We start from the raw sequence: 25044 nt of genomic DNA on the forward strand, positions 1-25044 counted from the left end.
TTTCTTGCAAGCTACTTAGAATACGGCATAAGAAAGAAATGAAAGCGTGCGGTCATTCTACCCGTTTTAAATCGACCAACGACTTCCTGACTATTAAGAAATGCGTACCATACTTATTAAGAGAGATGACATTGGAATGCATGCCATCGTTCGGTATATTAAATTAGCATGAAATCATGGAAACGTAGGACGGACCTTGCCAATTCTGGCTTTCGCATTGGCACGTTTTGACACTTTGTCTTCAAGTAAATTAACATTCGACTGCCATCCATGACTTCTTTCTCTTCTCTTTCTCTCTCTCTTTCCCCCCCCCTCTCTCTCTCTCTCTCTCTCTGTCCTTTCTCTCTTCTACATTTTTCTTATTCCTTTTATCGTATAACGTTTGCACTCGAATCCTTTACATATCTCATTGTTCCTTCATCTCATGTTAAAAAAAATAAAAAGGAGATGTTATTGTTCGAAGTGTTTCGTAAGGACTTGACGAAGATCAGTCGTAAAGGGAAGGATAGAAGGTGTAAAAGCAGCAGCTTTCTTTACGACATGGGATAATAATCAGAACCGCAAAATTCTCTCGCCTCTCGCGAAAACGGTGTTTGTTCAAGCTGTTGCAACGATGTAAAACCTTAATCGTGCAAACCGGAATGAGCTTTGAGTCTTCGAGGAACCGCAATTTTTTTCATTTCTCAAGTTATTACTGCGAGAACGTTTGGACCGGGTACATTTAACGAGGACCATAAATATCGATCCTGGAATTCGTTCGCGTTCGAACACTTATGCGTTATAGGAAGTTATTGTTATATTCGGAAAGTCATTGACTCTGACAAAGACACGGAATTACGTAAGACAGTAAAAAGCTTTTTTAATTGTTGTTTCTTTATATATTATATGATACTGTACGATAATTGCAAGGAAGTACTTGATATAATATCTTCGAGTTCAAAGTTAATATAATTGTTATAAATTAAATACACTTTTTAGTTGGAACGATTTAATTAGAGGAACAACTTTCATTATTTTTTAATAAGCTAAGTGAAATGAGAGAAAGAGAAAGAGAGGGAGAGAGAGAGAGAGAGAGAGAGAGAGAGAGAAAGAGAAAAGCAACATCTTTCGCGTTTCTTCATATCGATTTTACACTAATTAACGAAATCGCCTGCTGTCGCCTTGGTAATTATGGAATATCTATTAAGGAAAGAATTAAAATTGCTACAACGTCCAATTCGTGCACGCATCGAGCTTGCTTCGACGATTTGATAACGGTATGTGTGTCTCTTTTTCCTTTTTATTCTTACCTTTTGATGACTGTAATGTTTAAGAATCATTCAATATATACGAGTTTTATATCGTTTAGTCATGAATCTTGCTTACCTGCAGATGTTTTTGCAAGGTATTTGGCATCTTTATCATTAAAATGATCAAAAGATCGAAAATTCTTAGTTTAAATATATCTTTTAAAAAGATTATGTATTTAAAATCCACTTCCTCGCATAATCATCGATATATTTTCTTGATAACACTTGTTAATTTTCATTATTACCAAGTGGAATTACTATGTTATCTATATGGCTATAATATATATCTATCATTGAATATTTTAGTAATAATTAAATATTATTAGTAAATATTCTTGTAATAATTAAATATTCCTTGTAAATGTTTTTATTTATACTTTATTTCTTGAAAAAAAAAAAGAAAACTAATTAATTTGTTTACTACAGCCAATAAAACATTGCAATAGGTTTTTATTACCGGAAGTAATACGTTTTCTGATTATAAACGATCTTATTATTATACATATTTTTCTTTCTTCACTTCCATGATTTGGATCTATACAATATATATTATTGTAGTTTATGTGATCGTACATTATATTTACAAAGTTTTCATATACAATATTTTTATTATAATAGTTTAAAAAATTCTGAACTTTCTCGACAACGATATACAAAATGATGCTTTGCTTGTATTAAGCGGGAATTATCAATTGTTTCAATGATCAAGTTGGTACCATATTAGACTAATTGGTTAGTGTTGATAAATTGCATTGAGTTTCATCATACTCGTAATTACAGATAATTAACATATTTTTTTTTTTTAACATACGCCATCTTCCAGTATATCAATTCATTCATTAAAACATAATTTCGTAGACATATTATTCTCAAATTTGCGAGACATCGCGAGTAAAAAATATTAACCGAAAAGTTAGATGTTAATTATTCGACTTCGATAAAAGAGCATGGTAAATATAACATGCTTTGTTTCTTAGTATAGAAATGTTATTCTTTTTAATAGATTAATATAGTATATGTATATAAGGTTAACAATAAAATATTCGTGATGAATAGATTCCGTATTACAAGTGACATAGGGTGACCTTTTTTGTTAATTAAAATAATCGTTTATAAAAAGAACTCACTCGAAAATTTTTAAATATAATATAAATACAAATATTTAACGGAGATATATTAAATTTCATTCCTTTACAAATTATAAATCATATATAGAGTCATTTTTAATCATTTTCATAAAGATTATACTGAAATTTTTCATATTTAAAAAGAAATAAGCATAAAGATAGAATTATTAGTTTGTTGGCTTAATTAATAAATTAATCTTTTTCACTTAGGTTTTCAGCTATTATCTAATCTATTAATTTCCGATTCTTTCCCTTATACTAGTTGTATTCTCACCTTTGCGTGTGCCCAGATCTCATTGGTGTGGATCAGTTAACACAAATTTAGTTTTAAGATCCCTACTTTTGGTGACAGTCAGTGTGTCAATGATTGTGCATATATGCAATAATGTAGCGGATTGTACAGCGTTACACGAAATTATTAAACAAAAATATGTCTTTGTATGAACACAGAAACTTTTTAAATGATTTTGAACAATAGACTAATCAAATAATGAATAAACAAAATACTCCTATATTATAATTATATATTTTTAAATAGTTTTGAACAATGAAGTCATTATATTATTATAATGAAGAAATAAGATACTTGTATACTATTAATAATATACAATTACATATTACATATTAATTATAATATTAGTACATTAATATATTATTATACTAATTAGTATATTAATATCTGTTAATATTTATAAATAGTATAATAATTAATTTATTAAATACATTAGAATTCTCTTTCTCTCTCTCTTTCTTTCATACTTTACTTACTAATAGATTGATATGTTTATATGTTAGTATCTACTAGTATTTATTTTGAGAGTGGTTTATTATATAGTGGTTATTAGTTATGAAAATTGATTACAGCAAATTGATTATGTATATCTTTATAAAAAATTAGTTAATAAATTACAATTTTATGAGATTATGTTTCGAATTGATCAGTATACTGTAATACTTCCTGAACTGTATAAGAATCGTGAAATGTTTGTGTTAGTGTGAACGTTTGCTTCTTGTTAAACGTAGGTAGGCAGATAGCATGTTTTTTGTATGAATATGTGATTGGATTTAGGTAAGATACTGAGTATTACAATTCAGTTCAAGAATGTTCAAGGATATGTTAGAAATGTCCAAGGGTTTTACAAAAAATAGAAATATTTGTTTACAACATGATTACATATATATATATATATATATTATTTACCTCATAAACACTCTGTAACTTCATAAATTAAATGATTCGTGTATCAAATAGTTTAAAAGTATTTGCATTTATTAAAAAGAAAAAGCTATTTTTTTCTTTTTTTTTTTTTTATAAAATTTGCAAAGATTTTGGATTACACGTCGGATACTTAGTATCAAATGTATTAACACTTCATATATTCATAAATTCTTATAAATAAATTTAATTATATTTCATATTTTATAGATTTTTTTACAAATTAAAAATATTACATTTTTCATAGTTTTTATTCCTGTGAATTTTTGAATTTTTCAATGTGAATGGTTAATTATAGATTGTAATAAGATTAGAATTAATAGCTGCTTGACCGTTCGTGTAAATGTATGTATGTGTGAACAGTAGATGAATTTTCTGAGTACTTTGATCGTCTGCAGGCTAGGATAAGTTCACGGGACATAAAGTAAAGAAAATAGTCCTTTTATTGATTAATAAAATTTTCTTTTATTATAAATTATATGTAGAGAATGCTCGAATGTCCTTAGTGTCTAAGATACGAAGCAAATAAGAGGTCATATGCCAAAGAGGACTCCACAAACTATGGCTCAAGAGGGTAACTATCAACGATGAGTTATTTTCGAAGGTTCTTAGCATCATAGGACCTTCCGAGAATGGCTCGTTGTCTTATCATATTATATGTTTTATCACTTTGCCACGTTGTCATTTTTCTTGTCGATATTATTTATTAAAATTGAATATGACGTATGTTGTCATCTCATTAAAATTAAAATTTAAATATATTAAAGTCCTTTCCTGTTCGTAATATTTTTAATTCTGCTTCTTTCGATTGAATATTAAATATGAAATAAAATTGAATAAAAATATGAAAAATATATTTATATAATTGCATATATTTTATTATTATAATAAATTTAAAGATTTATGTTATATTTTTGTTAAATAAAGTAGATTGACAAAATTAATCTTTTTTTTTTTTTATTTTATTATTTACCTATTATAATATAGAGTTATAAGTTTAAAATTTAATTCATATCAGAAGTTAGGAAACATTAGAAATAGATAAAAGTGAAAAGTGCATCCGCTAGCTATGATCTTGCGCATAAGCTTTCATTATTATTACACAACTAATATATTATTTTCTTTTTATTTCATGTGAACATTGATGAACCATCATCAATATTATTTATATCAATTGTATTCAATTTTGCTTTGAAAAAATATCTTAATTTGTACTTAATTATAGATTTAAATTATAAACTCTTTGATATCATTTATATCGTACTAATTATTAAGATCTACTTATTAGGCTGTTTTATTATGAATTTACTTGCATAACTGAACCTTAAACTTTTAATATTGAAAATAATTGTTATGTAATTACGTTTGATTACTTTGTTAATAGTCAAGATTAAAAAAAAGAACTATTTTTAATATTTAGTCATTATTTAAATTAATTAAATATATATCATTATAGTGATTCATTTACAGTGATATATTTATCATTATAAATAATGATATTCATTAATCAAATTTTTTAATAACTGATATTTTGTTGCGTGTGTTTCACATTAATTTTCGCGAAGATTTGGTTTGTTTTTTATTTTGCATACCAATAAACCTTCAATAAAATTGTAACCTTTTACCTATCAAGACAATTTCATTTTTGGCACTTCTAGAATTGTTTATAACTATTTTTAAATTTGTGAATTACAAATCTACAACTTATAATAATATATTGACTCGTTATTCGAAAAATACTTCAATATCATGGCATGGTAAAAGATATATTTGTAAGTGCATAAAGAATTTATTTATTGCATTGGGCGTTAATTCTTACGACCTGTTAGATTGCGCATGATGCTTATTAAATTTTTATGCTTATCACTACTAAAACGGATTTGTAATTTGAATACTATTAAGGATATCTAAATACTATTGTATATTGAAATTGAAAGTGTAGTCGACTATTAGGTATCGCATAATAATTAAGTTAGTTTAAAAAGGATGGATTAATTCTAATATGCTTCAAACCATGTTTGTTTATCGTTTATAATTAATAAATTTTCGAGTTTTTATTTATTAACATTGTTGTAACAATATTTGGAAAAGTTTTAATAATAATATTAATACAATCATTATAGAATATAATTTGTACATATTGGGGATGTGGAAATTATATTAAAAAAATATATTATATTAAATAATTACATAAAGTTTTTTCTTTCTAAAGAGATAGTTTATCAAATTCATTCTTCTTCTTGAATCGAATAAGGCAAGATTGCGGTTTATGTATTTTCGATTGATTTTTTGACTTAATGAATAGAAAATTCAATTATAAATGCGATTAATTAATATATTTTTTTAATTTGTGAGTCTCCGTATGCAACAACCTTCATGTTGTGTTCAAAAAATTGCATAATCGAGTTAAGCTCTTTACATAGTTAAGCATATTTACATACATTATAAAATTATTTTTTAAATTTCATTAAATTTCTATTTAAATATATTTTACATTTACTTTATTAATTACAAGCTAATTTAATTTATAATCAAAGAATTTAATTTACTTTATCTTTGAGAAATTAATTTATAATTACAAATTCATTTGATTTATCTCTTTGAGAAATATAAAGAATATTTTAACATCGATGTTTTTCTTAAATTAGAAATTACATTTTACAAATTTTATTAGATTCCTTTTGAACACATCACTTTAAACCGAAAGGTTTGCGTGATTTCAATGCATACGTCAAACACGTAATAGACCGTCTTATTGTTACGGTTTAGGAAGTCTAATGTAACCGCTAGGTCTTAATGTGAAAGGACCCGCATTCGAAGATCGTATCGAGCAAGCATTGTGCGGCCCACATCACGGTCGTGCTTCTTATTAAGTTAGTACAATTGTGCGAACGAGCGTGTTCGTCTCTCGAGAATTGTTAGAAATTTTCGATCTTTCGAAATCTATGATAGTTATCTTGCGCAAGAAATTAGTGTCCCGAATGAGAAAGAAAAATGATTAGATTTTTAAAGGACAGGAAGCAGTATAATTACTTAAAGTTTTTACCTTAAATAATTTTAATTATTTCACTTTTCAAAGTTACAAAGAAGATAGTTATTGCAGACTATAACGAATACATACAGAGAAATTCAAGTTAAGCCTGTTACAAGTATTGCCCATCTTGAATTATGTATTTCCGATCTGCACTTTCTGTGCATAAATTTTCTGCACTACGCTCCGAACCGCTTCTCCAATGTTACATACGTTATTGCTATGATTTACAGTCCGTCTGGTGTTCCATATAATATAACGTAAAAACGTCACGAGGTAAAGGCGTACCTCTCCTCTTTCTTTCCGAAACGTACATGCGTTCCGCTCTTGTAAAGCCCTCGTCTTTCGTATCTTACGACGCCTCACAGAATATTCGTGTTCGTTTAAAATTTCACGTAGGTACAGGTTACATTATATGCGTCAAAAGATTCGTGCGCGAAGGTAGAAATAAAATTTCTGAAAGTTTACGACGTTTCTATATTTTTTACGCCGAAGACAAAGAACCTCAAAATCAAGAGGACGAGGGAAGGCTAGAAAATATTGAATAGGTAGAATTCGCAAATTGCAATTTAAAACTTTCATTCGACTTAACGATTTCAATATAGATATAGAATCAATCTTAATCATTAGTTATTCGTCAATAATTTAAATTTGAATTATAAATCGTAAAATAAACGCTCGATAAATACATGGAATTTGTAAAGAGATTCGTGCGATGGTTAAGGATAATCAAAAGGAAATTTCATTCGGTTGGATTCTCTACCGACTGACCCATATAAACAGGCATCGAAATGCGCTTGTCGACTTAATTACTCTACCCTTCGTGTTTTTCCACTTCGCGTGCTCAAGATCGGCCATAACCTAAATTGGATCAGGCTCATACGTACGGGATACCCCGTAAGCGTTGGTCGAAGCAAAACCGAGATAATGAGTTTCGATCTTTTTGCGAGACTTCCTCCTTCCACTCATCGGGTGACCATGCTCGAAGTTTAAACCTACCAATTACGGTGACATCGTTTCTTGCTTTAAAATTGGCATGGGTTACTACTCCGGTGTTCTTAGTTCTGGTCTCTATGAGATAGCGAGTAAGAAGAAAAAGGACGTATTGTCTTCGCAGAGAACTTTTTACAACTCACCATGCATATGTCCTTGAGTTAATCAAATCGTTCCTTCGTGCAAGACATACATTTATAATTTAAGTGCTTGCACGTTCTTTTTCTTTCTTTGTTTTTTTTTCTCTTCACAAAAGTTTAGCAAGTTTTTAATCAACCATATCACATCCGTTGTTTCTAAATTCCTGTATGCTTGTTTTTTTTCCCCCACAAAAAAAGAAAAAAAAGTCATGTAAGGCTAAATCGCGTTATCACCCTAGGCACTCCGATGATGGTACAAAAAATGATTATACTTACGACGAAGAAAATCTTTTTAACTAGCACGATAGATCTCTCTTAAGACAGCGACGTATCCGAGTGAAGACGAGACGTCGATGAGATTAGAAGAAAAAGACGAAGAAGAAGGGAAACTTCGTTTTACCTTGCGTCACGTTGAACGACACGAGAGAGAAAGGGGCAGACAAAGAGAGAGAGAGAGAGAGAGAGAGAGAGGGAAAGAGAAAAAGAGAGAACACGTCAGGTGGCAACGACACCTCACGATGGCTGCAGCTGCAGCCTCCGAAGCTGGACCTGACTCAGAAGGGGGAAGATTTTGTACGAAGCGTGGGTTAACCTGTTTTTACTCAGGAGAAGTAAGAAAACAACAGAAACGACGACGACGACGACGACGACGACGACGATGACGACGAGGAGGACGATGACGACGGTGACGACAACGACAATGACGAAAACGACAACGACAATGACGAAAACGACAACGACAGAGAGAAGGTTTCGTGAACCAGTTGTCGGGTACCCAGACCAACCGAAATCAACTTCTGGCGATCATTCTGATCACTGACGCGATAAATATACTTCCACGAAAGTACGTCGATCATGTAACGACGTACAAGTTCATGGGATTCAACAGTCTCACACGCGATTCAGGCTAATCATTTCTTTATAGTCTGAAATCATTTCGAACGTAATATAACGTAACATAAGGATCGAAAGAAAGTAATGGTCATTAGTTGCACGAAATTTTGTTCTCTTTGATATTCGATTCATGATCGTATCCATGATCGCAATTTGATAGTTTTATCTTTGTATTTTTACAAAAATCGCATACATTAAATTCTTTAGTAGAAGGGTTACGGTATTAGTTTACATCGGACGATTCATTACGCGTAATATAATACGAAGGAGACTCGGGGTAATAACTTTATTCGGATACACTATCGGGCTGCGTAATTGCACGGTAAATGTCCCGTTCTGTTCTTAAACCTTTTCCTCCCTTTTTCCTTATAGAGCTTATTTCCTTTGTCACTCTCTCTCTCTCTCTCTCTCTCTCTCTCTCTCTCTCTCTCTCTCTCTCTCTCTCTTTCTCCCTCCGTTTATATCAACCTTTTTCCCCTTCTCTATTTTTGTCTTTACGTTTCTCTCTACGTTTCGTGTCCATAAATATTGTCGTTTACGACGATCTGTGGCCAGCGAATCACCTTTGGTACACGGTCGTGCGTCGAGAACTTCGTGATCGTTAGTTTGAAATCATTCTAATTAGCAGCACGAGTGAGAAAGAGAGAGAAAGAGAGAGGGAGAGAGAGAACAGAAGAAGAATGGAGGGGGTAAAAGAACTCGAGGTAAATGCTTCTGGTGATGAAGAAAGAAAGATAGAAAGAAAGAAAAAGCTAGAGAAAAGAACAAAAAAAAAAATTAGAAAAAAAAGTGCAAAGAAAGAGAAAAAGATAGAACTAGCAAGATGCGCACTTATTTAACTTTTCTTTTGGCACTCCGTTCTTTCTATACTATATAATTTGCAAGAGCTTACTATTAATTAGATTTTATTATAACCGTATCCGCAGTTTCCTCGCTTTTCTTATGGTTTACCGTCTTACCAACCCCTATCTTGAGTTTCAACGATAGAACTATTTCAGGCTCTTTAATGAGCACGACAACGACAGATCGTACGCTCGTTCGAGATATATTATAGCCTAATAGCAATTTTCTCTTATTCTATTTTCGTCGTTCGTCGGTAAGGTCCTATTCGAAGAAGGAAGCGAATAAGTTCTCTAAAGATTACGATATAGACGAGATAGAGAAGAAGAGTTTGTAAGAACCATTCGGTGATAATCGTCAAACGATATTCGCCGTTAATGCAACTATAAAGGATGCATAGTGGAGCCGCGTTATCGCCTTTAAAGAAGCCTCTTAACGGCCACGCGTAACTATCGGTCCGACGTTTTATTGAAATCGCCGAAGGATCAATTTTTCTTACCCTTCGGCCTTGAGAACGTGACAAGGATGGCCCTAACGTGGCTCGATATCGTACCAAGTTTTCCTATGTGTGTGTTTAGATATTTATACATATACGTACTTACACACATATACGCACAAACGTATACATGCTCATACATACATAACACGATTGCTAGACTATGCTATACCTACGTAGAACGTGCGCGACTTCGAAGGCACGATAGCCGTAATGCCCTAATGGCCTGCCTCCTCTCGGTCTCTCTATCTTTCTTTCTCTTCGTATTCGCGAGCACCTTCTCTCTTCTCATCGTTAAAGGGGGATAAACGAAGCATGTAAGAGATGCGCGTGAGATAAGAACGTGGCGCGAAGGACGTATCCTTTTCGCACCCCAATTCTTCTTCCCTCGAGTCCCTTTTTTATTTTTCTTCTTCTTCTGCCTCTTCTTCTTCTTTTACTTCTTCTTTTACTTCTTCTTTCCTTGATCTTAGGAGATGGAAACACCAGACGATTCGAAAAGGAGTAAAAAAGAAGGAGAGTAGAGAAAGATAGAGAAGATGGTTTAAACTAAAGAGTTGCTAAGAGGAAGAGAAGGAGGAATAGTATGTGGAGGTGGAGGAATTAGGCAGCTTTTGCATCGTAATACGCATCTGGTAATCACTATGATCGCGATGGGCGTTACCGATCCTTAACTTTAATAGTCTGCGTTGCCCAAAAGAACTGACGTGTCTTCTCTCTCTCTCTCTTTCTCTCTCTCTCTCTCTCTCTCTCTCTTCGTCTCTCTCTCTCTCTCTCTCTCTCTCTCTCTTTCTCTCTATCTTACATTCTTCTCTATAAGTTTTTCTTTGTTACTCTTTCTTCCTTCTTCTTGTAACGTTACTGAATGTCCCGAAGGGATATATACGACGAAGAGAAACAGAGAGGCGCGCAAAACTTTTATCGTTTTGCCAAGTCGTAATTTTTGCAGGTATGCAATTCATGTGCGCGTAGTTCTTTCTTGAAGAAGAATCGAGATAATAAGCGTCACGCACTTCTTATACCTGGCGTACGGTAAATTAGACGAGGAAGGACGAAAGGATTGTATAGAAATGAAGTTAAAAGAATTTGACTATTTATTTATATATAATTTATTTTCCATCATTATCGTTATATTTATTACAACTTTCTTTTCTATTCTTTTTAGATAGCTCATCTGTACTTTTTATTTCAATTTATATTATAATTTATAATTTATATTATTTATAATTTATATTATTATTATTATTATTTTCATCGCATAGATTACAAGATCATAAAAAAAAAAATATATCGTTGAAGTTTACAGGAAGTATCGGGATTTGTTCTTTCGTTGGTCTGTCGGTTAGTTTTGCAAAATCGATGCAGCAATAGTAATAGCAGCAGCAGCAGCACCAGGAGCAACAGCAACGGCAGTAGGATGCACCGTGCACGCGAGGAAATTTATGCTCCCGCGAGCTTTGCACGACTTAACGTTTAACGTGCACGTTACACGTACACGCGTTATGTACGCGAAAGCCGCGGGGTGAGAAGTAAGAGGAGGGTTAAGGGGTCGAGGATTACACGCTCGACCCGCGAACGGCATTGCGCGTTCAACGCGTGCGCTATACACAAACGTAAACGCATTCCTCCTTTATTTCTTAATATTTCTCTTTCAAGTTTTAAATTACGAATAGAATATTGATAATTATTCGAAAATTAACATTCTCATTTTACATATATCAGATATTGTGTTAATATGTTTTAGATATTTGTGTTAGTGTTAGATATGATAAGATCGTTACGCATTGAGAATTTTTATAAATTATCGATTAGAATTGATCGATATAATCACGTGTGAAACTCGTTCAGGATCATAGGGTTTGGTTAAAGTTTCTTTCGTCGCTGTCGTTGTCGTTCAAAAGACACGTATACAGATAGAGGAGGAAAGATAGCTTGTCGGAAGTAGACACTGATGGTCGATAGCTCTTGGCTAGCCGACCAGCCTCAAAACGGCGTGGCACGTTGCGAGATCGTAAGATCTGCGGATCCATCGAGCGAAGAAGAGAAGAAAGAGAGAGAAGAAAGAGAGAGAGAGAAAGAGGGAGAGAAAGAGCGAAAGAGAGAGAAGAGAGTAAAAGAGAGAGAAAGAGAGAAAAGAGGAAACGAAATAGGGGAATAAATAAAGGAGGGAGAACGAGAGAGAGAGAGAGAGAGAGAGAGAGAGAGAAAGAGAGAGGATGGAATCCACGCGAGTTGCAAGCATGTCGGCACTAAGTTGTATTAATGTAGTCGATCAATCCTAATGGACGTGGTCGCATCAGCACCGCGAGTTGCATTTGCATGCGTGCGTTGAGCGTCCCATCCAGTCCCGTGTCCGGTACCGTCCCGAGGAGGCTGTAGTTATGGTTGCTAGTGGAATATAAATCGTGGGTCATCGCGATCTTCTCGTGTCAAAGCTCGCTAGATATCGTAAACTTCGAGCAGGAAGCGCGAGCGATTCGCCTCTTTCTCGAGCGTCCCTCAGATCCCTGAAGAACGTTAGCGTCCTTAAAACGTCTTCTGGACGTCTTCGAACTTCTGAGCGATGATCATTGCGATCCATGCGGATCTATCGTGATCCGTTCCAAGCGTATCTCGGGGACATCGGAATGGGGAAGGATACGAAGAAGGACGAAAGAGGATCGTTCCTTGTAAACTTTCATCTTTACGATCCACCCATAGGTTATTATGCTTGGTCGCTTACTCGCTTGCTTACTTGTTCACTTGCTTGTTTGCTTGCTTGCTTGCGACGACTGAAAGGAAAGCAAACGTGATTGGTACACGATGATACATTCTTACGAACTTTTAGAACCGTAGGAGAGCTATCTTCTTCCGCGTATCGTTCCCAAAGAAATTCCCTTTCCAATTTCTTCCCTTATAGTTGCCATGTCATAATGACTCGACAGAAGATCCTGTACGAGACGCGGGGCGACAATGATAATCGACATCCTTTAAGGATACTGCTAACTCTTCACGGAGATTACATCCAAAGGCGTTACCAGGAAATGACGGTACCACCGGGGATTACTTCTAATCGTTATAAAAAAAAAAAAAAGATGAAATGTTAAGTCGACAAATTCTATAAGGTTGTCGGAAGTTTCGCCGTTTGGCTTTTGCAATATCAAAAGGTTGATATCCTTCTTATCGTGAGACATCCCTTCAAAAAAGTTCCAAATTATCTCTAACGTCAACGATAATTTTTATCCCTTTTTATTAATTATCATGTCTACGATATCATTTCGCTTTCGTCCGTACTTACGAAAAACGTAATGTGCCTCGTTCACGTATCTATTTCTCTATTTCTTTTGGAGTGATAAAGAAGATTGTGTATGTTTCACGGAGCTAACGACGACGGCGACGACGAGAACGACGATGATGACGACGTCGACGGCGACGAAGAGGACGAGAAGGTAAGCACAGGGCGATATATAAATTACACGTCTGGTCCCGGGAGGCCGCTCGAGGAAGAAACTAACGGTACTCGCGGGTGTTCCTCTCTTCTTCTTCCTTTCTCTCTCTTTCTCTCTCTCTCTTTCTCTCTCTCTCTTTCTCTCTCTCTCTTTTTTTCTCTCTTTCCGTGGTCACCGATCTTAGCTCGGCTGGACGCTCTGATCTTTCCTTTTCTGCTTCCTCTCTTGTTTCTGATGTGACAGTGAAAAGAAAAGATTTCCTTCTCTGCCGAGAGAAGAGCAAAGGAACGAAGAAGAGACGTCGCTCAATTCAAGGATATCGCGCAATCGTTCTTTGATTTACGTAAGTTCCGCTGACTTTCTGTTGTAAGAGTTCTTTCTGTTGAAATTTAACGATCCATTAATTTGCTTTATAATCGAATAATCAACAAATATTTTTTTCACTTACGCGCTAATTTTTTTCTTTTTCTTTTACTTTCTTTAATAAAGCAACTAAGAATAGTAGCTTTAATTTTGTTTATTTTTTCTTTCCCTTTTCTTTTTTTTTTCTTTTCTTTTTTTTTCTCTTTTTTTTTTTTGTTTAAATTATCGATAAAATCTATAAGGAAAGAAGAGTTCGTAAAGTCTACAACGTCGTCTGCTAAGATCGCGCGATCGCGATTACAGAGGTTACAGAGGCTAGTTGGAAATTACTTCGTGGACTCGTGATTAACTACCGGTTTGATCAATTCGTAAGATTTTCTGCTATTTCTAAGTGGATGGATAATTCGTTGTTCTCGAAAATTAGTTCCCTTAAATTGCTATAAATTACTCGGAGTATTATCTTAAAACGATTAACGGCATCGATTGGACAATTGATTTTTTCCTCTCTTCTTCTTTTTTCTTTTTTTCTTTTTTGTTTTCTTCGATACGAATTTTCTCTTAGCTTCGTACGGTCGTATTCGAGGCGATAAAGTCGAGCAGAACGATTTAAATAGACGCACTATCGATAGATTACCACTACTGTAAAGTGAAGGGAGAGAGAAGGAGAACGGTTCGTACTTGTAGTTTCTGTGCACCGATTCTGACCTTCGTTAATCAGAGGTCCCATGCTTCCTGGTGATAAATAACGTTGGCTGCCAAGTTCAAGCTTGGAAGACGCGACGCTTATTTGTATACCAGAGCATAAGCCGTTCGTTATTTCATTCGCATAAGTGTATACATTCTCTCTTTATCTTTCCCGACTATTTCTCTCTTTCTACCTGCTTTTAAATCTTCCTCCTTTCAACGGACAGTTTCAAGATGAACGCAATGTAAAATCAATAGAGATTTCAAAATGAAAATTAAGAAGAGAAGGGAGAAAAAAAAAGACAAAAGAAAAAGAAAAAGGAAAAAAGAAAAGAAAAGAGAGAGAAAAACGAAAGAACGAGTCTTGAAATGCGTGCGTGAGATCGACAACACCCACGTTACCGGAGCAGCTTTCACATTTCCCATAAGTCGCTACGCAATTCAGTCAGGTTCCACGCCTAGGATTCTTGTTTCTCTTATTCTTCGAAGTAAAGACTCCACTGACTTATCCCATCGACCTCCGAAGGATAAGGAGAGAGACGAGTCTCGTGCGAATTGCTGGACGATTCACGCAATTCAAAAGAATCGTACCTGAGAAGCCGGAAAATGTCGTTGCGTTATACGTGATCTCTCGACATTGAGAGACCATATTGTCTTCTTATGCATGTAAGTACTCTTTCTCTTTCTCTCTCTCTCTCTTTCTCTCTCTCTTTTTCTCTCTTTGTGTTCGTGCATATGCATATATATGTATATATTATATATATGTGAAAAAGTACATCTAAATGTGTTGAAACATTGAAATAATTCAGCATATTATTAAATTAAAATAACACCTAAACTAACAATTTTCAGATATAACATTATAAATATGTTTTGTAGAGCGTGAAAAACTGTATTGATTAACGTATACGAATTTAGAGTTATATTTAAAAAAAGGTGCCAGTGCACCTTGTAACTGCATTGATACACAAAAATGCATAAAAGTTTCATAGAATTATGTATCGTTTAATATCATTCAATTTTGTCGCATGACATTTTTCTCGATCTCCAATCTTTTCAAAGATATATAGCTCGGTCCAATTCCATGGGAGACCTTGTATATATTGATTATTACACTCGATCGATGACCATCTTATGTCGTTAGAAAAAACAATATTAACTTTTCCTATATAATCGTTTTTATTTTTACAGTTTATTTCGATAAAAACTTAATTAAGAATTTGATACAATATCTGTCATGTATCATTAAAACATATTTCGTTTTATTTACCATTCAAATTTACACGCAATTATGATGATGGTTGCATGTAAATAGAATTTTTTTATTAAAGATACTTCTATCTATAGTTCATTGATCTATTATAAATAAGAAAATAAAATCGATTGTACCGTTCGAAAAAAAATCACACAAATTGTAAAGATAGTTTCTTTATGTTTCATTAATCTTTAATTTCTCAATGTATTTGAAAAAGTCCAATATTAAAATAAGTTACCGTCTATATACGTAATTCACCTGTACAAACTGATAAGAAAAAATAATTATCAGTGTACATTACTAAACAGTATAAAAGAGAAGTAACTGATCTTGAAAAGCGACATGAAGTAAAAGAACATCTATCCAGTACCATGTTGTGGATCGTGATACTCTTTATTCATATTTTATTAGTTGTTGCCAGACCGACCGAAAATGATGTGATAGCTTGTAAGAATAATGTTCGATAATACATTTTATAATAATATCACTTTAGAGCTGATAATTTTTCTCTCTTTTTGTTTTGTTTTTTTCTATTTTTAGACAACACGACTGATGCAGAATTTTTGCGCAACAATTGCGTTCTATCCACGAAATATAAGTATGGCGATCTTAAAGAACCACAGCCATTGATTTTAACTCGAAATGGTACTGCATCGGTGATACTTTATCCAGACGTTAACGGTATATTAAAGATGCAAACGGGTCAGTCGATTTATTTGGCATGTCCGGGAAAACAAAATTCTCTAAGAAACATGAACTACACCCAAGAAGTGAAAGCTACCTGCGTAGGGAATAAAATATTTCACGTTAACGGTGAAAATAAAAATTTTTCATCGTTGACGTGCTATCATTTGCCTGAACATATTGCAAAGATTACGAAATCGTCATGCTATGGCAGGAATACTCACTTCGAAATTGGTTTCAATCTGAGCACCGATTTTCTGCGCATGATAGAACTGTGCCACAATGAAAAAACTTACAATACATATTACACGAAATTCAGACTGACAAAATTGATTGGAGGACATCAGGAAGGTTATCCCAGGTAAACGGTCAATAACGATCTTATTTATAAATACAAACGAAATATATATGGATGACGGAAAACAGTACACGAATCTATTTGCGAACGGTCAAAACGGGAATAATAAATAGAAAAGGAAGGTTTAGTTTTTAGTCTCAGTATGTCGGCATTTGCTTGTAGAATGATGAATATACTCGGCGAAGAAGGAACTTGGAAAAGTATGAAATTCGATTTAACCGGCTGTCACATTTCCCTTCGTAATCCTATTGATAATGATCGTCAATAATCTTATTTTCTAGGCCGAAATGGAACGATGGAGATCATTACGGAAAAATAGATATTAACGAGCAATACAAATTCAGCGAGCAGCTTATCACACTTGAAAAACTTTTGAATTCGAGCAAATTGGCTAAATCTTATCTAATGAAGTCAAATCAGTTCCTGTCTCGCGGACATATGGTGGCAAAGGTCGACTTCATTTATGGTGCTTTACAATCGCTTACTTTTTGGACCATAAACACGGCTCCTCAATGGATGTCTTTCAATATTGGTAACTGGAGAAAACTTGAGGAATGCATCAGAAACTTTGCCACTAATCGTTCTTTGGATCTAGATGTTTACACGGGTGTACACGGTCAAATGACCTTGCCCAATACTCGAGGCAAACAGGAAGATATATATCTCTACGTCAATGATACGACTAAAGCCGTTCCTGTCCCCAAGTTTTTTTGGAAAATAATCTACGATCCACGAAGCAAGAAGGGTACCGCGTTTGTTGGTTTGAATAATCCCTTTATCAAGTCGAAAGATGATGGTGATAACTACATATGCTCGGATATCAGTTCCACGATCAAATGGCTTAAGTGGAATGTTGAAAATATCACAATGGGTATCTCTTATGCGTGTACCGTCGACGATCTACGTAAAGCCGTATCGACCATTCCTAAATTTAAAACGATAGGCGTTCTAACGTAAAAATCGATAGAAATGATTTTGAAAAAAACTTGAATACTTTGCAAAATAAAAAGTAAAAAAAAATATTTATTCTAGTTGGTACGTTCGATTAATTCTTTTGATTTTTGATACGTGCCGATTACGTCTTAAGTTAACATGGTTGACATATTAATTATAATTCTTTGACATTCTTATTAATAATGTAAATTTTAAAGAAAGCTATAAATGAATGTATATCCTATTATCATACGCGTCGCGTTTTATCTTGATAATTATTAGAACTAAATGAAAAAACGAATACAGAAAAGTTGATTCAGCTGATATTATAGCAGTTCGTGATGAAAAACTTTCTTGATTACTACAGCTTATACGAAGACATGCCACCGTACGATAAAATAATTATGACGGTGTACATATAGGTAGAGAATATTTATATATATTTGTGTACATACATATGTGCGTACATACTCATATACCTATTATATTTTTAAACAATAAATGCATTCGGAATAATAGAAAAACAATTAATTCTACGTGATGTTTGCTCACGGAAAATGATAATACATCTACATTAACACAACAAAAAAAAAAACAAAGAAAAAAGAAAAAAACATCGTTCCAATTTTGTTTCTTTTATATCTAAAATATAAAAAATAATTGTACCCTTCCTATCAACGTTAGGTCTATCATCAGTTTGCGTCGTTTCATGATTGGCAGCTTACAAAAGCGAGCTTATAGAAACATAACTACGCGTCGTTCGCCATCTTTTACGATAAAGAGTTATTAACAACGAATCGATTGGCAAGTTTGTATAACGATACTGCGTTAATGCTTCCTTGAGCGAAAGATGAGCTTCTCCTCTATACTTCACGGGTATACTGGATAAATGAAATGTTTCGTATTGACGTCAGAAGAAACCGATGTGTTACGTCGAAAGCTGAGAAAACCGCTTCAAACATTTCGATGGTAGATATACATACATACATACATACATATATATATATATATATATATATATTTTTTTTTTATACATGTTATGTAGTATTCTTATTAAATACTTATGATCACACGCAAGTTTTGAAAACTATGATCGTCAGAAAAATCAAAACAATGAGAAGGAAGGAAAAGAGAACGATCGCGATAACATGTTCTCTCGTAAAAAATCTTGAATCCGATGGGGAAGATAACGTTTGTGCAATTAAGTTCAATGATAAATTTCACGAAGAAGTATTTAACCTGAATTTTGAAGAATGCGTATTTTGTATGACTCTTCGGAAGAATTATTAAGATGAGATAGATAGATAGAGAAAGAAAGAAAGAGAGAGAGACAGAGAGACAGAGAGACAGAGAGAGAGAGAGAGAGAGAGAGAGAGAGAGAGAGAGAGAGAAAGGAGAAAAAGAGATAGAGAGAAGAGAAAAAAAGTAGGGCGAACATGGTTGAATCGTTGCATACTTAATCGTATCTCGTTTATACGTGTAGACATTGAGATTTTACTTTATCATTATTACGTTCCTTAAATTTTCCAGAATTCTATCTGTCTCGCTGTCTCCTTCCCTCTCTTTCTCTCTCTTTCTTTCTTTTTCAATAGAAATCTCTCTCTCTCTCTCTCTCTCTCTCGATTTTGAGTTTATCACGGGAAAGAGTGAAGAAATTTCATTTCGATAATTTCGTTACCGATTACCTTTTCACCATCGTTCTATTTTCTCGCCTTTTTTGTTTTTATATTATCTATATATGTACCTATATACATGGATATATATAGTAGAAAAAGATCGGATCTACATATATATATATATATATATATATATATATATATATATATATATCGTTACGAGGGCAAAGCTCGCCTTTACGCAGGTACATAACGTACACGTAAATCAAATCGAAGGGAAAAAGTAATGCCGCCGGGACAGATAATAGACGATTGGACTTTCCTACGCGTCGTAAAAAGCACGATAAACTCGGCATGCGAGTAATTGCAATAGCACCGAACGCACCTGCACCGATCGCATATTTTAACGTAACGGTAAGCAGAAAGAAAGTCTCCTTCCATTTTCTTTCCTTCTATTTCTTTCTCTCTTTCTCTTTCTCTTTTTTCTTTTTCTTTATCGTTTTCGTCTCTCTTACTAACTCTCTTTTTCTCTCTCTCTTTCTCTCTTTTTATCTTTCTTGTCTCCCTTACTCTCTCTCTCTCTCTCTCTCTCCCTCTCTCTTTTTCTCTCTCTCCCTCTCTTCTTCTTTTTCGTTTAAAGAACAATAAGGCAAACTATACCCGCGGTGAGACGGTCATAAACGTGCTTTCATTTTTGCCCGGGGTGTCTGGTAGTCGATATATGGCGAACCAATCATAATAAATCGTGTCCTTCGGTTCCTTGACCGCAGGTTTCACGAGGACACCGTGCAGTCGATGTCGAAGACGACAACGAAGACGACGTAGGTGATGCTGGTGCCGATGGAGCATTCCGAGCGTTAAAAATACAAAAGCTGCAGGGGCTGTACTAAACTCTTCTCTCTCTCTCTCTCTCTCTCTCTCTCTCTCTCGCTCTCTCTCTCTTTCTTTCTCTCTTTTTCTTCTTTTCTTCTCTGGCCGTGCTTGATCGTTACCGGTACTTCATCTTCATGGAAACGAACCATTATCGCTAATAGCTCGCTGGACGTGGATGGATACGTAAGTACAGATAGACGTATAGCGACCTCATGTTCGGTGCTAATTAAATCCCTATTTAAATTACAAATTCGTATATAAATCTTGCTCCACTTTAGCGAATATAACAAGTTCCCTGCTTCTTTACTCCGTCGACTTCAAACACGATTGCAACGTTTTCGTTGACCGCATCGAAGAATGAAATCATGAATTTACGTACGTGATCACAAACGATCGATGGATATACATGGTTGATATTGGTAATGACATTGCTGAGAAAACATTGGCGTAACTTTATCGTTACGATAGTGTATATAAAATTTTCACAATAATTTTAAGAAATTTTTTATTATATTATTGATTTTTAATTGAAGTTTGTGCAAATATTTCTGGAGAATTATTATTGACAATCATAGAAACTTATGAAATTTGTCTTTATTACAATTTTTATCAATTTGCAATATCTCATAATATTATATCGTTGATACAGAATTGATAATGAAATTTTTATATTTTTCAATAAAAAATTTCGAAAATTCACACCATTTTTCTTCTAATCATTCATCTTCGATAGGTACGAATTATTATCGATATTAGTTCAATAAATACAATCTCTTAAGCTATCAGAATTATACAACGGATACAACAGCTATCACAGTACATACGCTGTACGTTCTTATTTTTCTTCTTCTTATTTTACTTCTTCTTATTCTTCTTCTTAGTCAACACTTTATCTCTGATAATTTTTGTACGTTCTTGTATTAATTCCGTCATCCAATCTGGTGTCGTTATACGGTACGTTCCACTGATAAGACGAGTTCTCTTTCTGAAAGCTTTCGAACGTTTTTTTGTTTCATCGATTCACATAAATTATATCGATGCAACAACCTGATAAGTATTCGAGAGACAAATCGCTACCTACGATCTTAATGCTATAAGATGTCCATGTTTAAAAATTACTTTATTTTTGTCATTTATTTTTATCAACTACACGAGTTGTCTCAGTAGAAAAGAAAGAAAAGCGGAGAGAAACTTCGATAAAAAAAAGAAAAAGAAAAAGAAAAAAGGAAAAAAAAAAGGAAAAAACAGAAAAAGAAAAAAAATTATGGCTAGTTTCACGGCGATCATGAGTTAGCTACTCGTTTTACTCGTATTCGTCGAAAGTGCGCCGTAACAACGTTTCAGGCATCGTTTGAAGAAGAAGAAAAAGAAGAAGAAAAAGAAGAAGAGGAGGAAGAGGAGGAGGAGGAGGAGGAAGGTAGAACGGATTTTCTGCCGCGTGTACCGCGCGATTCCACGAGGAAGAAAGTAACAGTAGTGGCACTGTTTGCCGGGACCGCATAAATCTTAGGGACGCAAGCAAATTGTCTGGGAGGGAGATAGAATGGTAGGCAAGTAGAAGAAGAAGAAGAAGAGAGAAGGAGGAGGAGGAGGAGAAGAAGGATAAGGAGAAGTAGAAGAAGAAGAAGAGAAAGAAGAAGGAGAAGGAGAAGAAGAAGAAGAAAATGAGGAAGAGAAGAAAGAGAAGAAAGGAAGAAGAAAAAGGAGAGAAAGAGAATGCTGCCGTGCTCGTGCGTGCGGGAATATAACAGCTAACAGGAAACGTTATACGTTCGGATCGCTCGTGTATATCCGTACGCTATATCAAGCTGCTCCTATGTTTGAAACGGAGCGGTCGCTTGTGTTCGTCGGATTTCTCGCAAGGATCCGAAGATCCTCCTCGTGTGTTCTGAGTGCACGCTGTACGACTCCTTGTCTAGTATTTCTTTTTTTTTTCTTTCCTTGTTGCTTCCTTTCTTCTATCCTTTCTTTTTACTCTTTTCACTTATATCCACTGAGAGAAAGAAAGAGAAAGAGAAAGAGAAAGAGAAAGAGAAAGAGAAAGAGAAAGAAAAAGAGAAAGAGAAAGAGAATGAGAAAATGAGAATGAGCGAGAGAGAGAGAAGAGAATTCTTTATTTTGCACGAGGCTACATATATGGACCGCGGTAATTGTCTCCGTAGAAGATGCGAGTATTAGTCGAGTGGAGGGTGTTGATTCTTTCGTGGTATGCGTACAGGTTTAAGTGGGACATACGTCTATTTATGTGTCTGTGGGATACGTCTATGTGTACATGTGTATATACATATGCTTTCGAGAGTCAAGTAAAGTGCACTTTACATCTCCCTCCTTTCGGGGATGTATCATCATTTTGCTTCTCTATTTATTCACGCGTTCTTTCCACCGAAGGATTAGTCTATACATACTTTGCATTCGTTCATTAGATCTTCTCTTTCGATGTTGTAAATTGCTAATGAAAAAAATGATCATATTATATAGTATTAAATCCAAGTTCGATTCATAAGGGTTTAATAACGTAACAAGAAACGCTCTCTCATAGTCGATATAGAACTCGCGTTATATTACAACTCTATTCTTCTCTATTTTCTCTTTTTATTTTTTCTTCTTCTCTTTTTCTTTTTTTTTTTACATCGTTAACGCTTTAAGGCTATGAAGGTGCATGACGCGTAACCGGAATAAATCTATCCATTCGTTCGTCTATTATCCATCCATCTGAATAGAGAAATACGAAAGGAGAAAGGTTTCTTAGGATAAGAAGAAGAAAATCCGGCTGCCGCGAGAAAAGACGCGTTGATACGGATCGGAAGGTAGGCGCCCGCGGACACGGAAGGGTAGCCCTTTGGATCCTTTTGTGATAGGACAAGAGCGCGATTGAAATCGATTGTAACGTCATCATCAGTGCGCTCGTTCGCTAGCTAGCTAGCTGGCTGGCTGGCTGGCTGGTTGGTTGGTTGGTTGGTTGGTTGGTTGGTTCGCTCGCTTGCTCCTTCTTCTTCGTGCATCGTGTCTGCCGGCGCTGCCTCCTCACGGCTTGCTGCCGATCCGTATCTAATAAGGAAGAGCAAATGGATTGTGATCCGTATCTCGGAATTGCCTAGGCGAGGTAAAGATAATACGACGCGAAAGGGTTTCTTTAAATGGAAAACGTGAATCCTTCAACGACAAGCGGTCTTCTCCGAGGATATACTATTCCTCTTTTCATTGTCTATTTCGTCCATTCGAACGGATAATTAAAGGCTAACTACGTCGATCTCTATCGTGAAAACAGTTTGTTTTTTAACGAGCGATATCGGTTGGGAAACATCATTCGATGGTGGTGATCGTGGTTCGTGGCTCTTCTGATTGACCTTGAATTTACAGGATCAATTAAAAATAACAACGATTCGATTCTCTCTTACTTAGAGACTTTTCTCTTTCCCTTTTTTTCTTTTCTTTTATTTTGTTTAATTTTTGTAATTTTTTATTTTTTTTCTCCCTTTAAGATTACAGGATTTGAGAATCCTTACATTGCGAATAAGATTTATATTGAGGAGGATAAAACTGAATAAAAGAATATTGGTTTCGCGAATGAAGCAGTTTACGCTAGACTCGGATATCGTTTACCACGACAATTTAACCACGTTAATTAGATTTATAAGTGTAATCAAATACTTGAGATCATATTACGTGATCGTAGAAATTTACCAGACAAGTACTTAGAGAAATCCTCGTTGTCCTCGTGCGCGTCTCTTTTTCCATCGTCTTTCTACTCGACTTGACTTTATTCGAATCTCTTATATCCTGCGAATAAAGTCTCGTGTGAATACGATGCGGCAAATATTCAAGCTCGTAATTTCAGGATATCTTTTTCCACTCTATTATGGGATTCCTATGAACGGACTCTAAAGTCTAACTGGACTTCTATACTTGGAACTCGTGAGATGGGATCACGCGGTGAATCGATCATCTAGAATCCAGAGCCGTTGCCTTCGCGGAATCTATTCCATCTTCGTGAATTCCTCGTCTCTTGCAGTTTCTAGCAACATATATATCTATGTACTTGTACGTGTATGAATGTTGTGAAATCTCTGTTTGAATTTATTTAGGTTCACTTATGTCACCGATTAATAATATAAAAGTAAAAATGAACATTTAAAATCGAAAGACGAAAGATAACGAATGAATATGCATACTTTAAATAATTATATCGCCTTTCTCTCTCTCTCTCTCTCTCTCTCTCTCTCTTTCTCTCTCTCTCTTATTCTCGCTCTTACCACTTTTCATTTTTCGAATCGAATTATAAATTAGGGGAAAATTAGGTCAATTCAAATTATATATGCAGGTCATTACTTCTTATTTCAATTATTATTCCGAATGTTAAATTTATTTATTAGTTACTAAATTTAAAACGGTAACACACATATACCAATAGACTCATTTCCACGGCCCGATTACATTCTATGATACAAATAAATATCATTGGTGACATTGAACCTTTTCTTTTTTTTTAGATTCTTTTTCCCCTTCTTATTACGTCGGACGCATAACGAAGGTGATGGAAACCAGGTAAGTTAGGAAACATGGCACGACCTTGAGTGTCCCTCTTTCGAAAGTAGAAGCGGCTTCGATCACGATACGTTTTTATCAGACATACTCGTTTCCGTTTCCTTTTTCAAAATTTTTAGGCACACGCATGATTAGACGTACGATAACTTGATCAACTTGACGAAATAACAAATGTATTTACATAAAAGATATTTTATTTACTCTATTATCGGTAAGAGCATAATTTTTTGATGATATCGATAAATTTTCAATGATCTTTTTCCTTTATCGTTACATTTT

The 25044-nt window shown here is 34.4% G+C and overlaps 1 protein-coding gene and 1 long non-coding RNA gene across 2 annotated transcripts; one reads left to right on the top strand and one right to left on the bottom strand.

Annotated features, from left to right (window-relative positions):
* Positions 1-6188: 6188 nt before the first annotated feature.
* Positions 6189-8208, bottom strand: LOC124957839. Its single transcript, XR_007103751.1, has 3 exons — positions 8073-8208; positions 7800-7967; positions 6189-7734 (listed from the first exon to the last, which is right to left on the bottom strand). It is a non-coding gene; the product is annotated as an uncharacterized LOC124957839 (long non-coding RNA).
* Positions 8209-13373: 5165 nt separating this feature from the next.
* LOC124947196 lies at positions 13374-17791 on the top strand. The gene is made up of 4 exons (XM_047489012.1): positions 13374-13454; positions 16065-16203; positions 16297-16801; positions 17080-17791. The coding sequence occupies exons 1-4, from the start codon at positions 13374-13376 to the stop codon at positions 17753-17755; spliced, it is 1401 nt and encodes a 466-aa protein (XP_047344968.1). The 3' UTR covers positions 17756-17791.
* The last annotated feature ends 7253 nt before the right edge of the window (positions 17792-25044 follow it).

This window comes from Vespa velutina, chromosome 2, assembly GCF_912470025.1.
Source record: "Vespa velutina chromosome 2, iVesVel2.1, whole genome shotgun sequence".
NCBI lineage: Eukaryota > Metazoa > Arthropoda > Insecta > Hymenoptera > Vespidae > Vespa > Vespa velutina.

Excerpts from the sequence above, each read along its gene's own strand:
- LOC124947196 (XM_047489012.1), top strand. The coding sequence starts at position 13,374 with ATGTTTCACGGAGCTAACGACGACGGCGACGACGAGAACGACGATGAT. Across the intron at positions 16,204-16,296 it reads CGAAAATGATGTGATAGCTT|ACAACACGACTGATGCAGAA; the intron begins GTAAGAATAATG and ends TTCTATTTTTAG. Across the intron at positions 16,802-17,079 it reads CATCAGGAAGGTTATCCCAG|GCCGAAATGGAACGATGGAG; the intron begins GTAAACGGTCAA and ends CTTATTTTCTAG.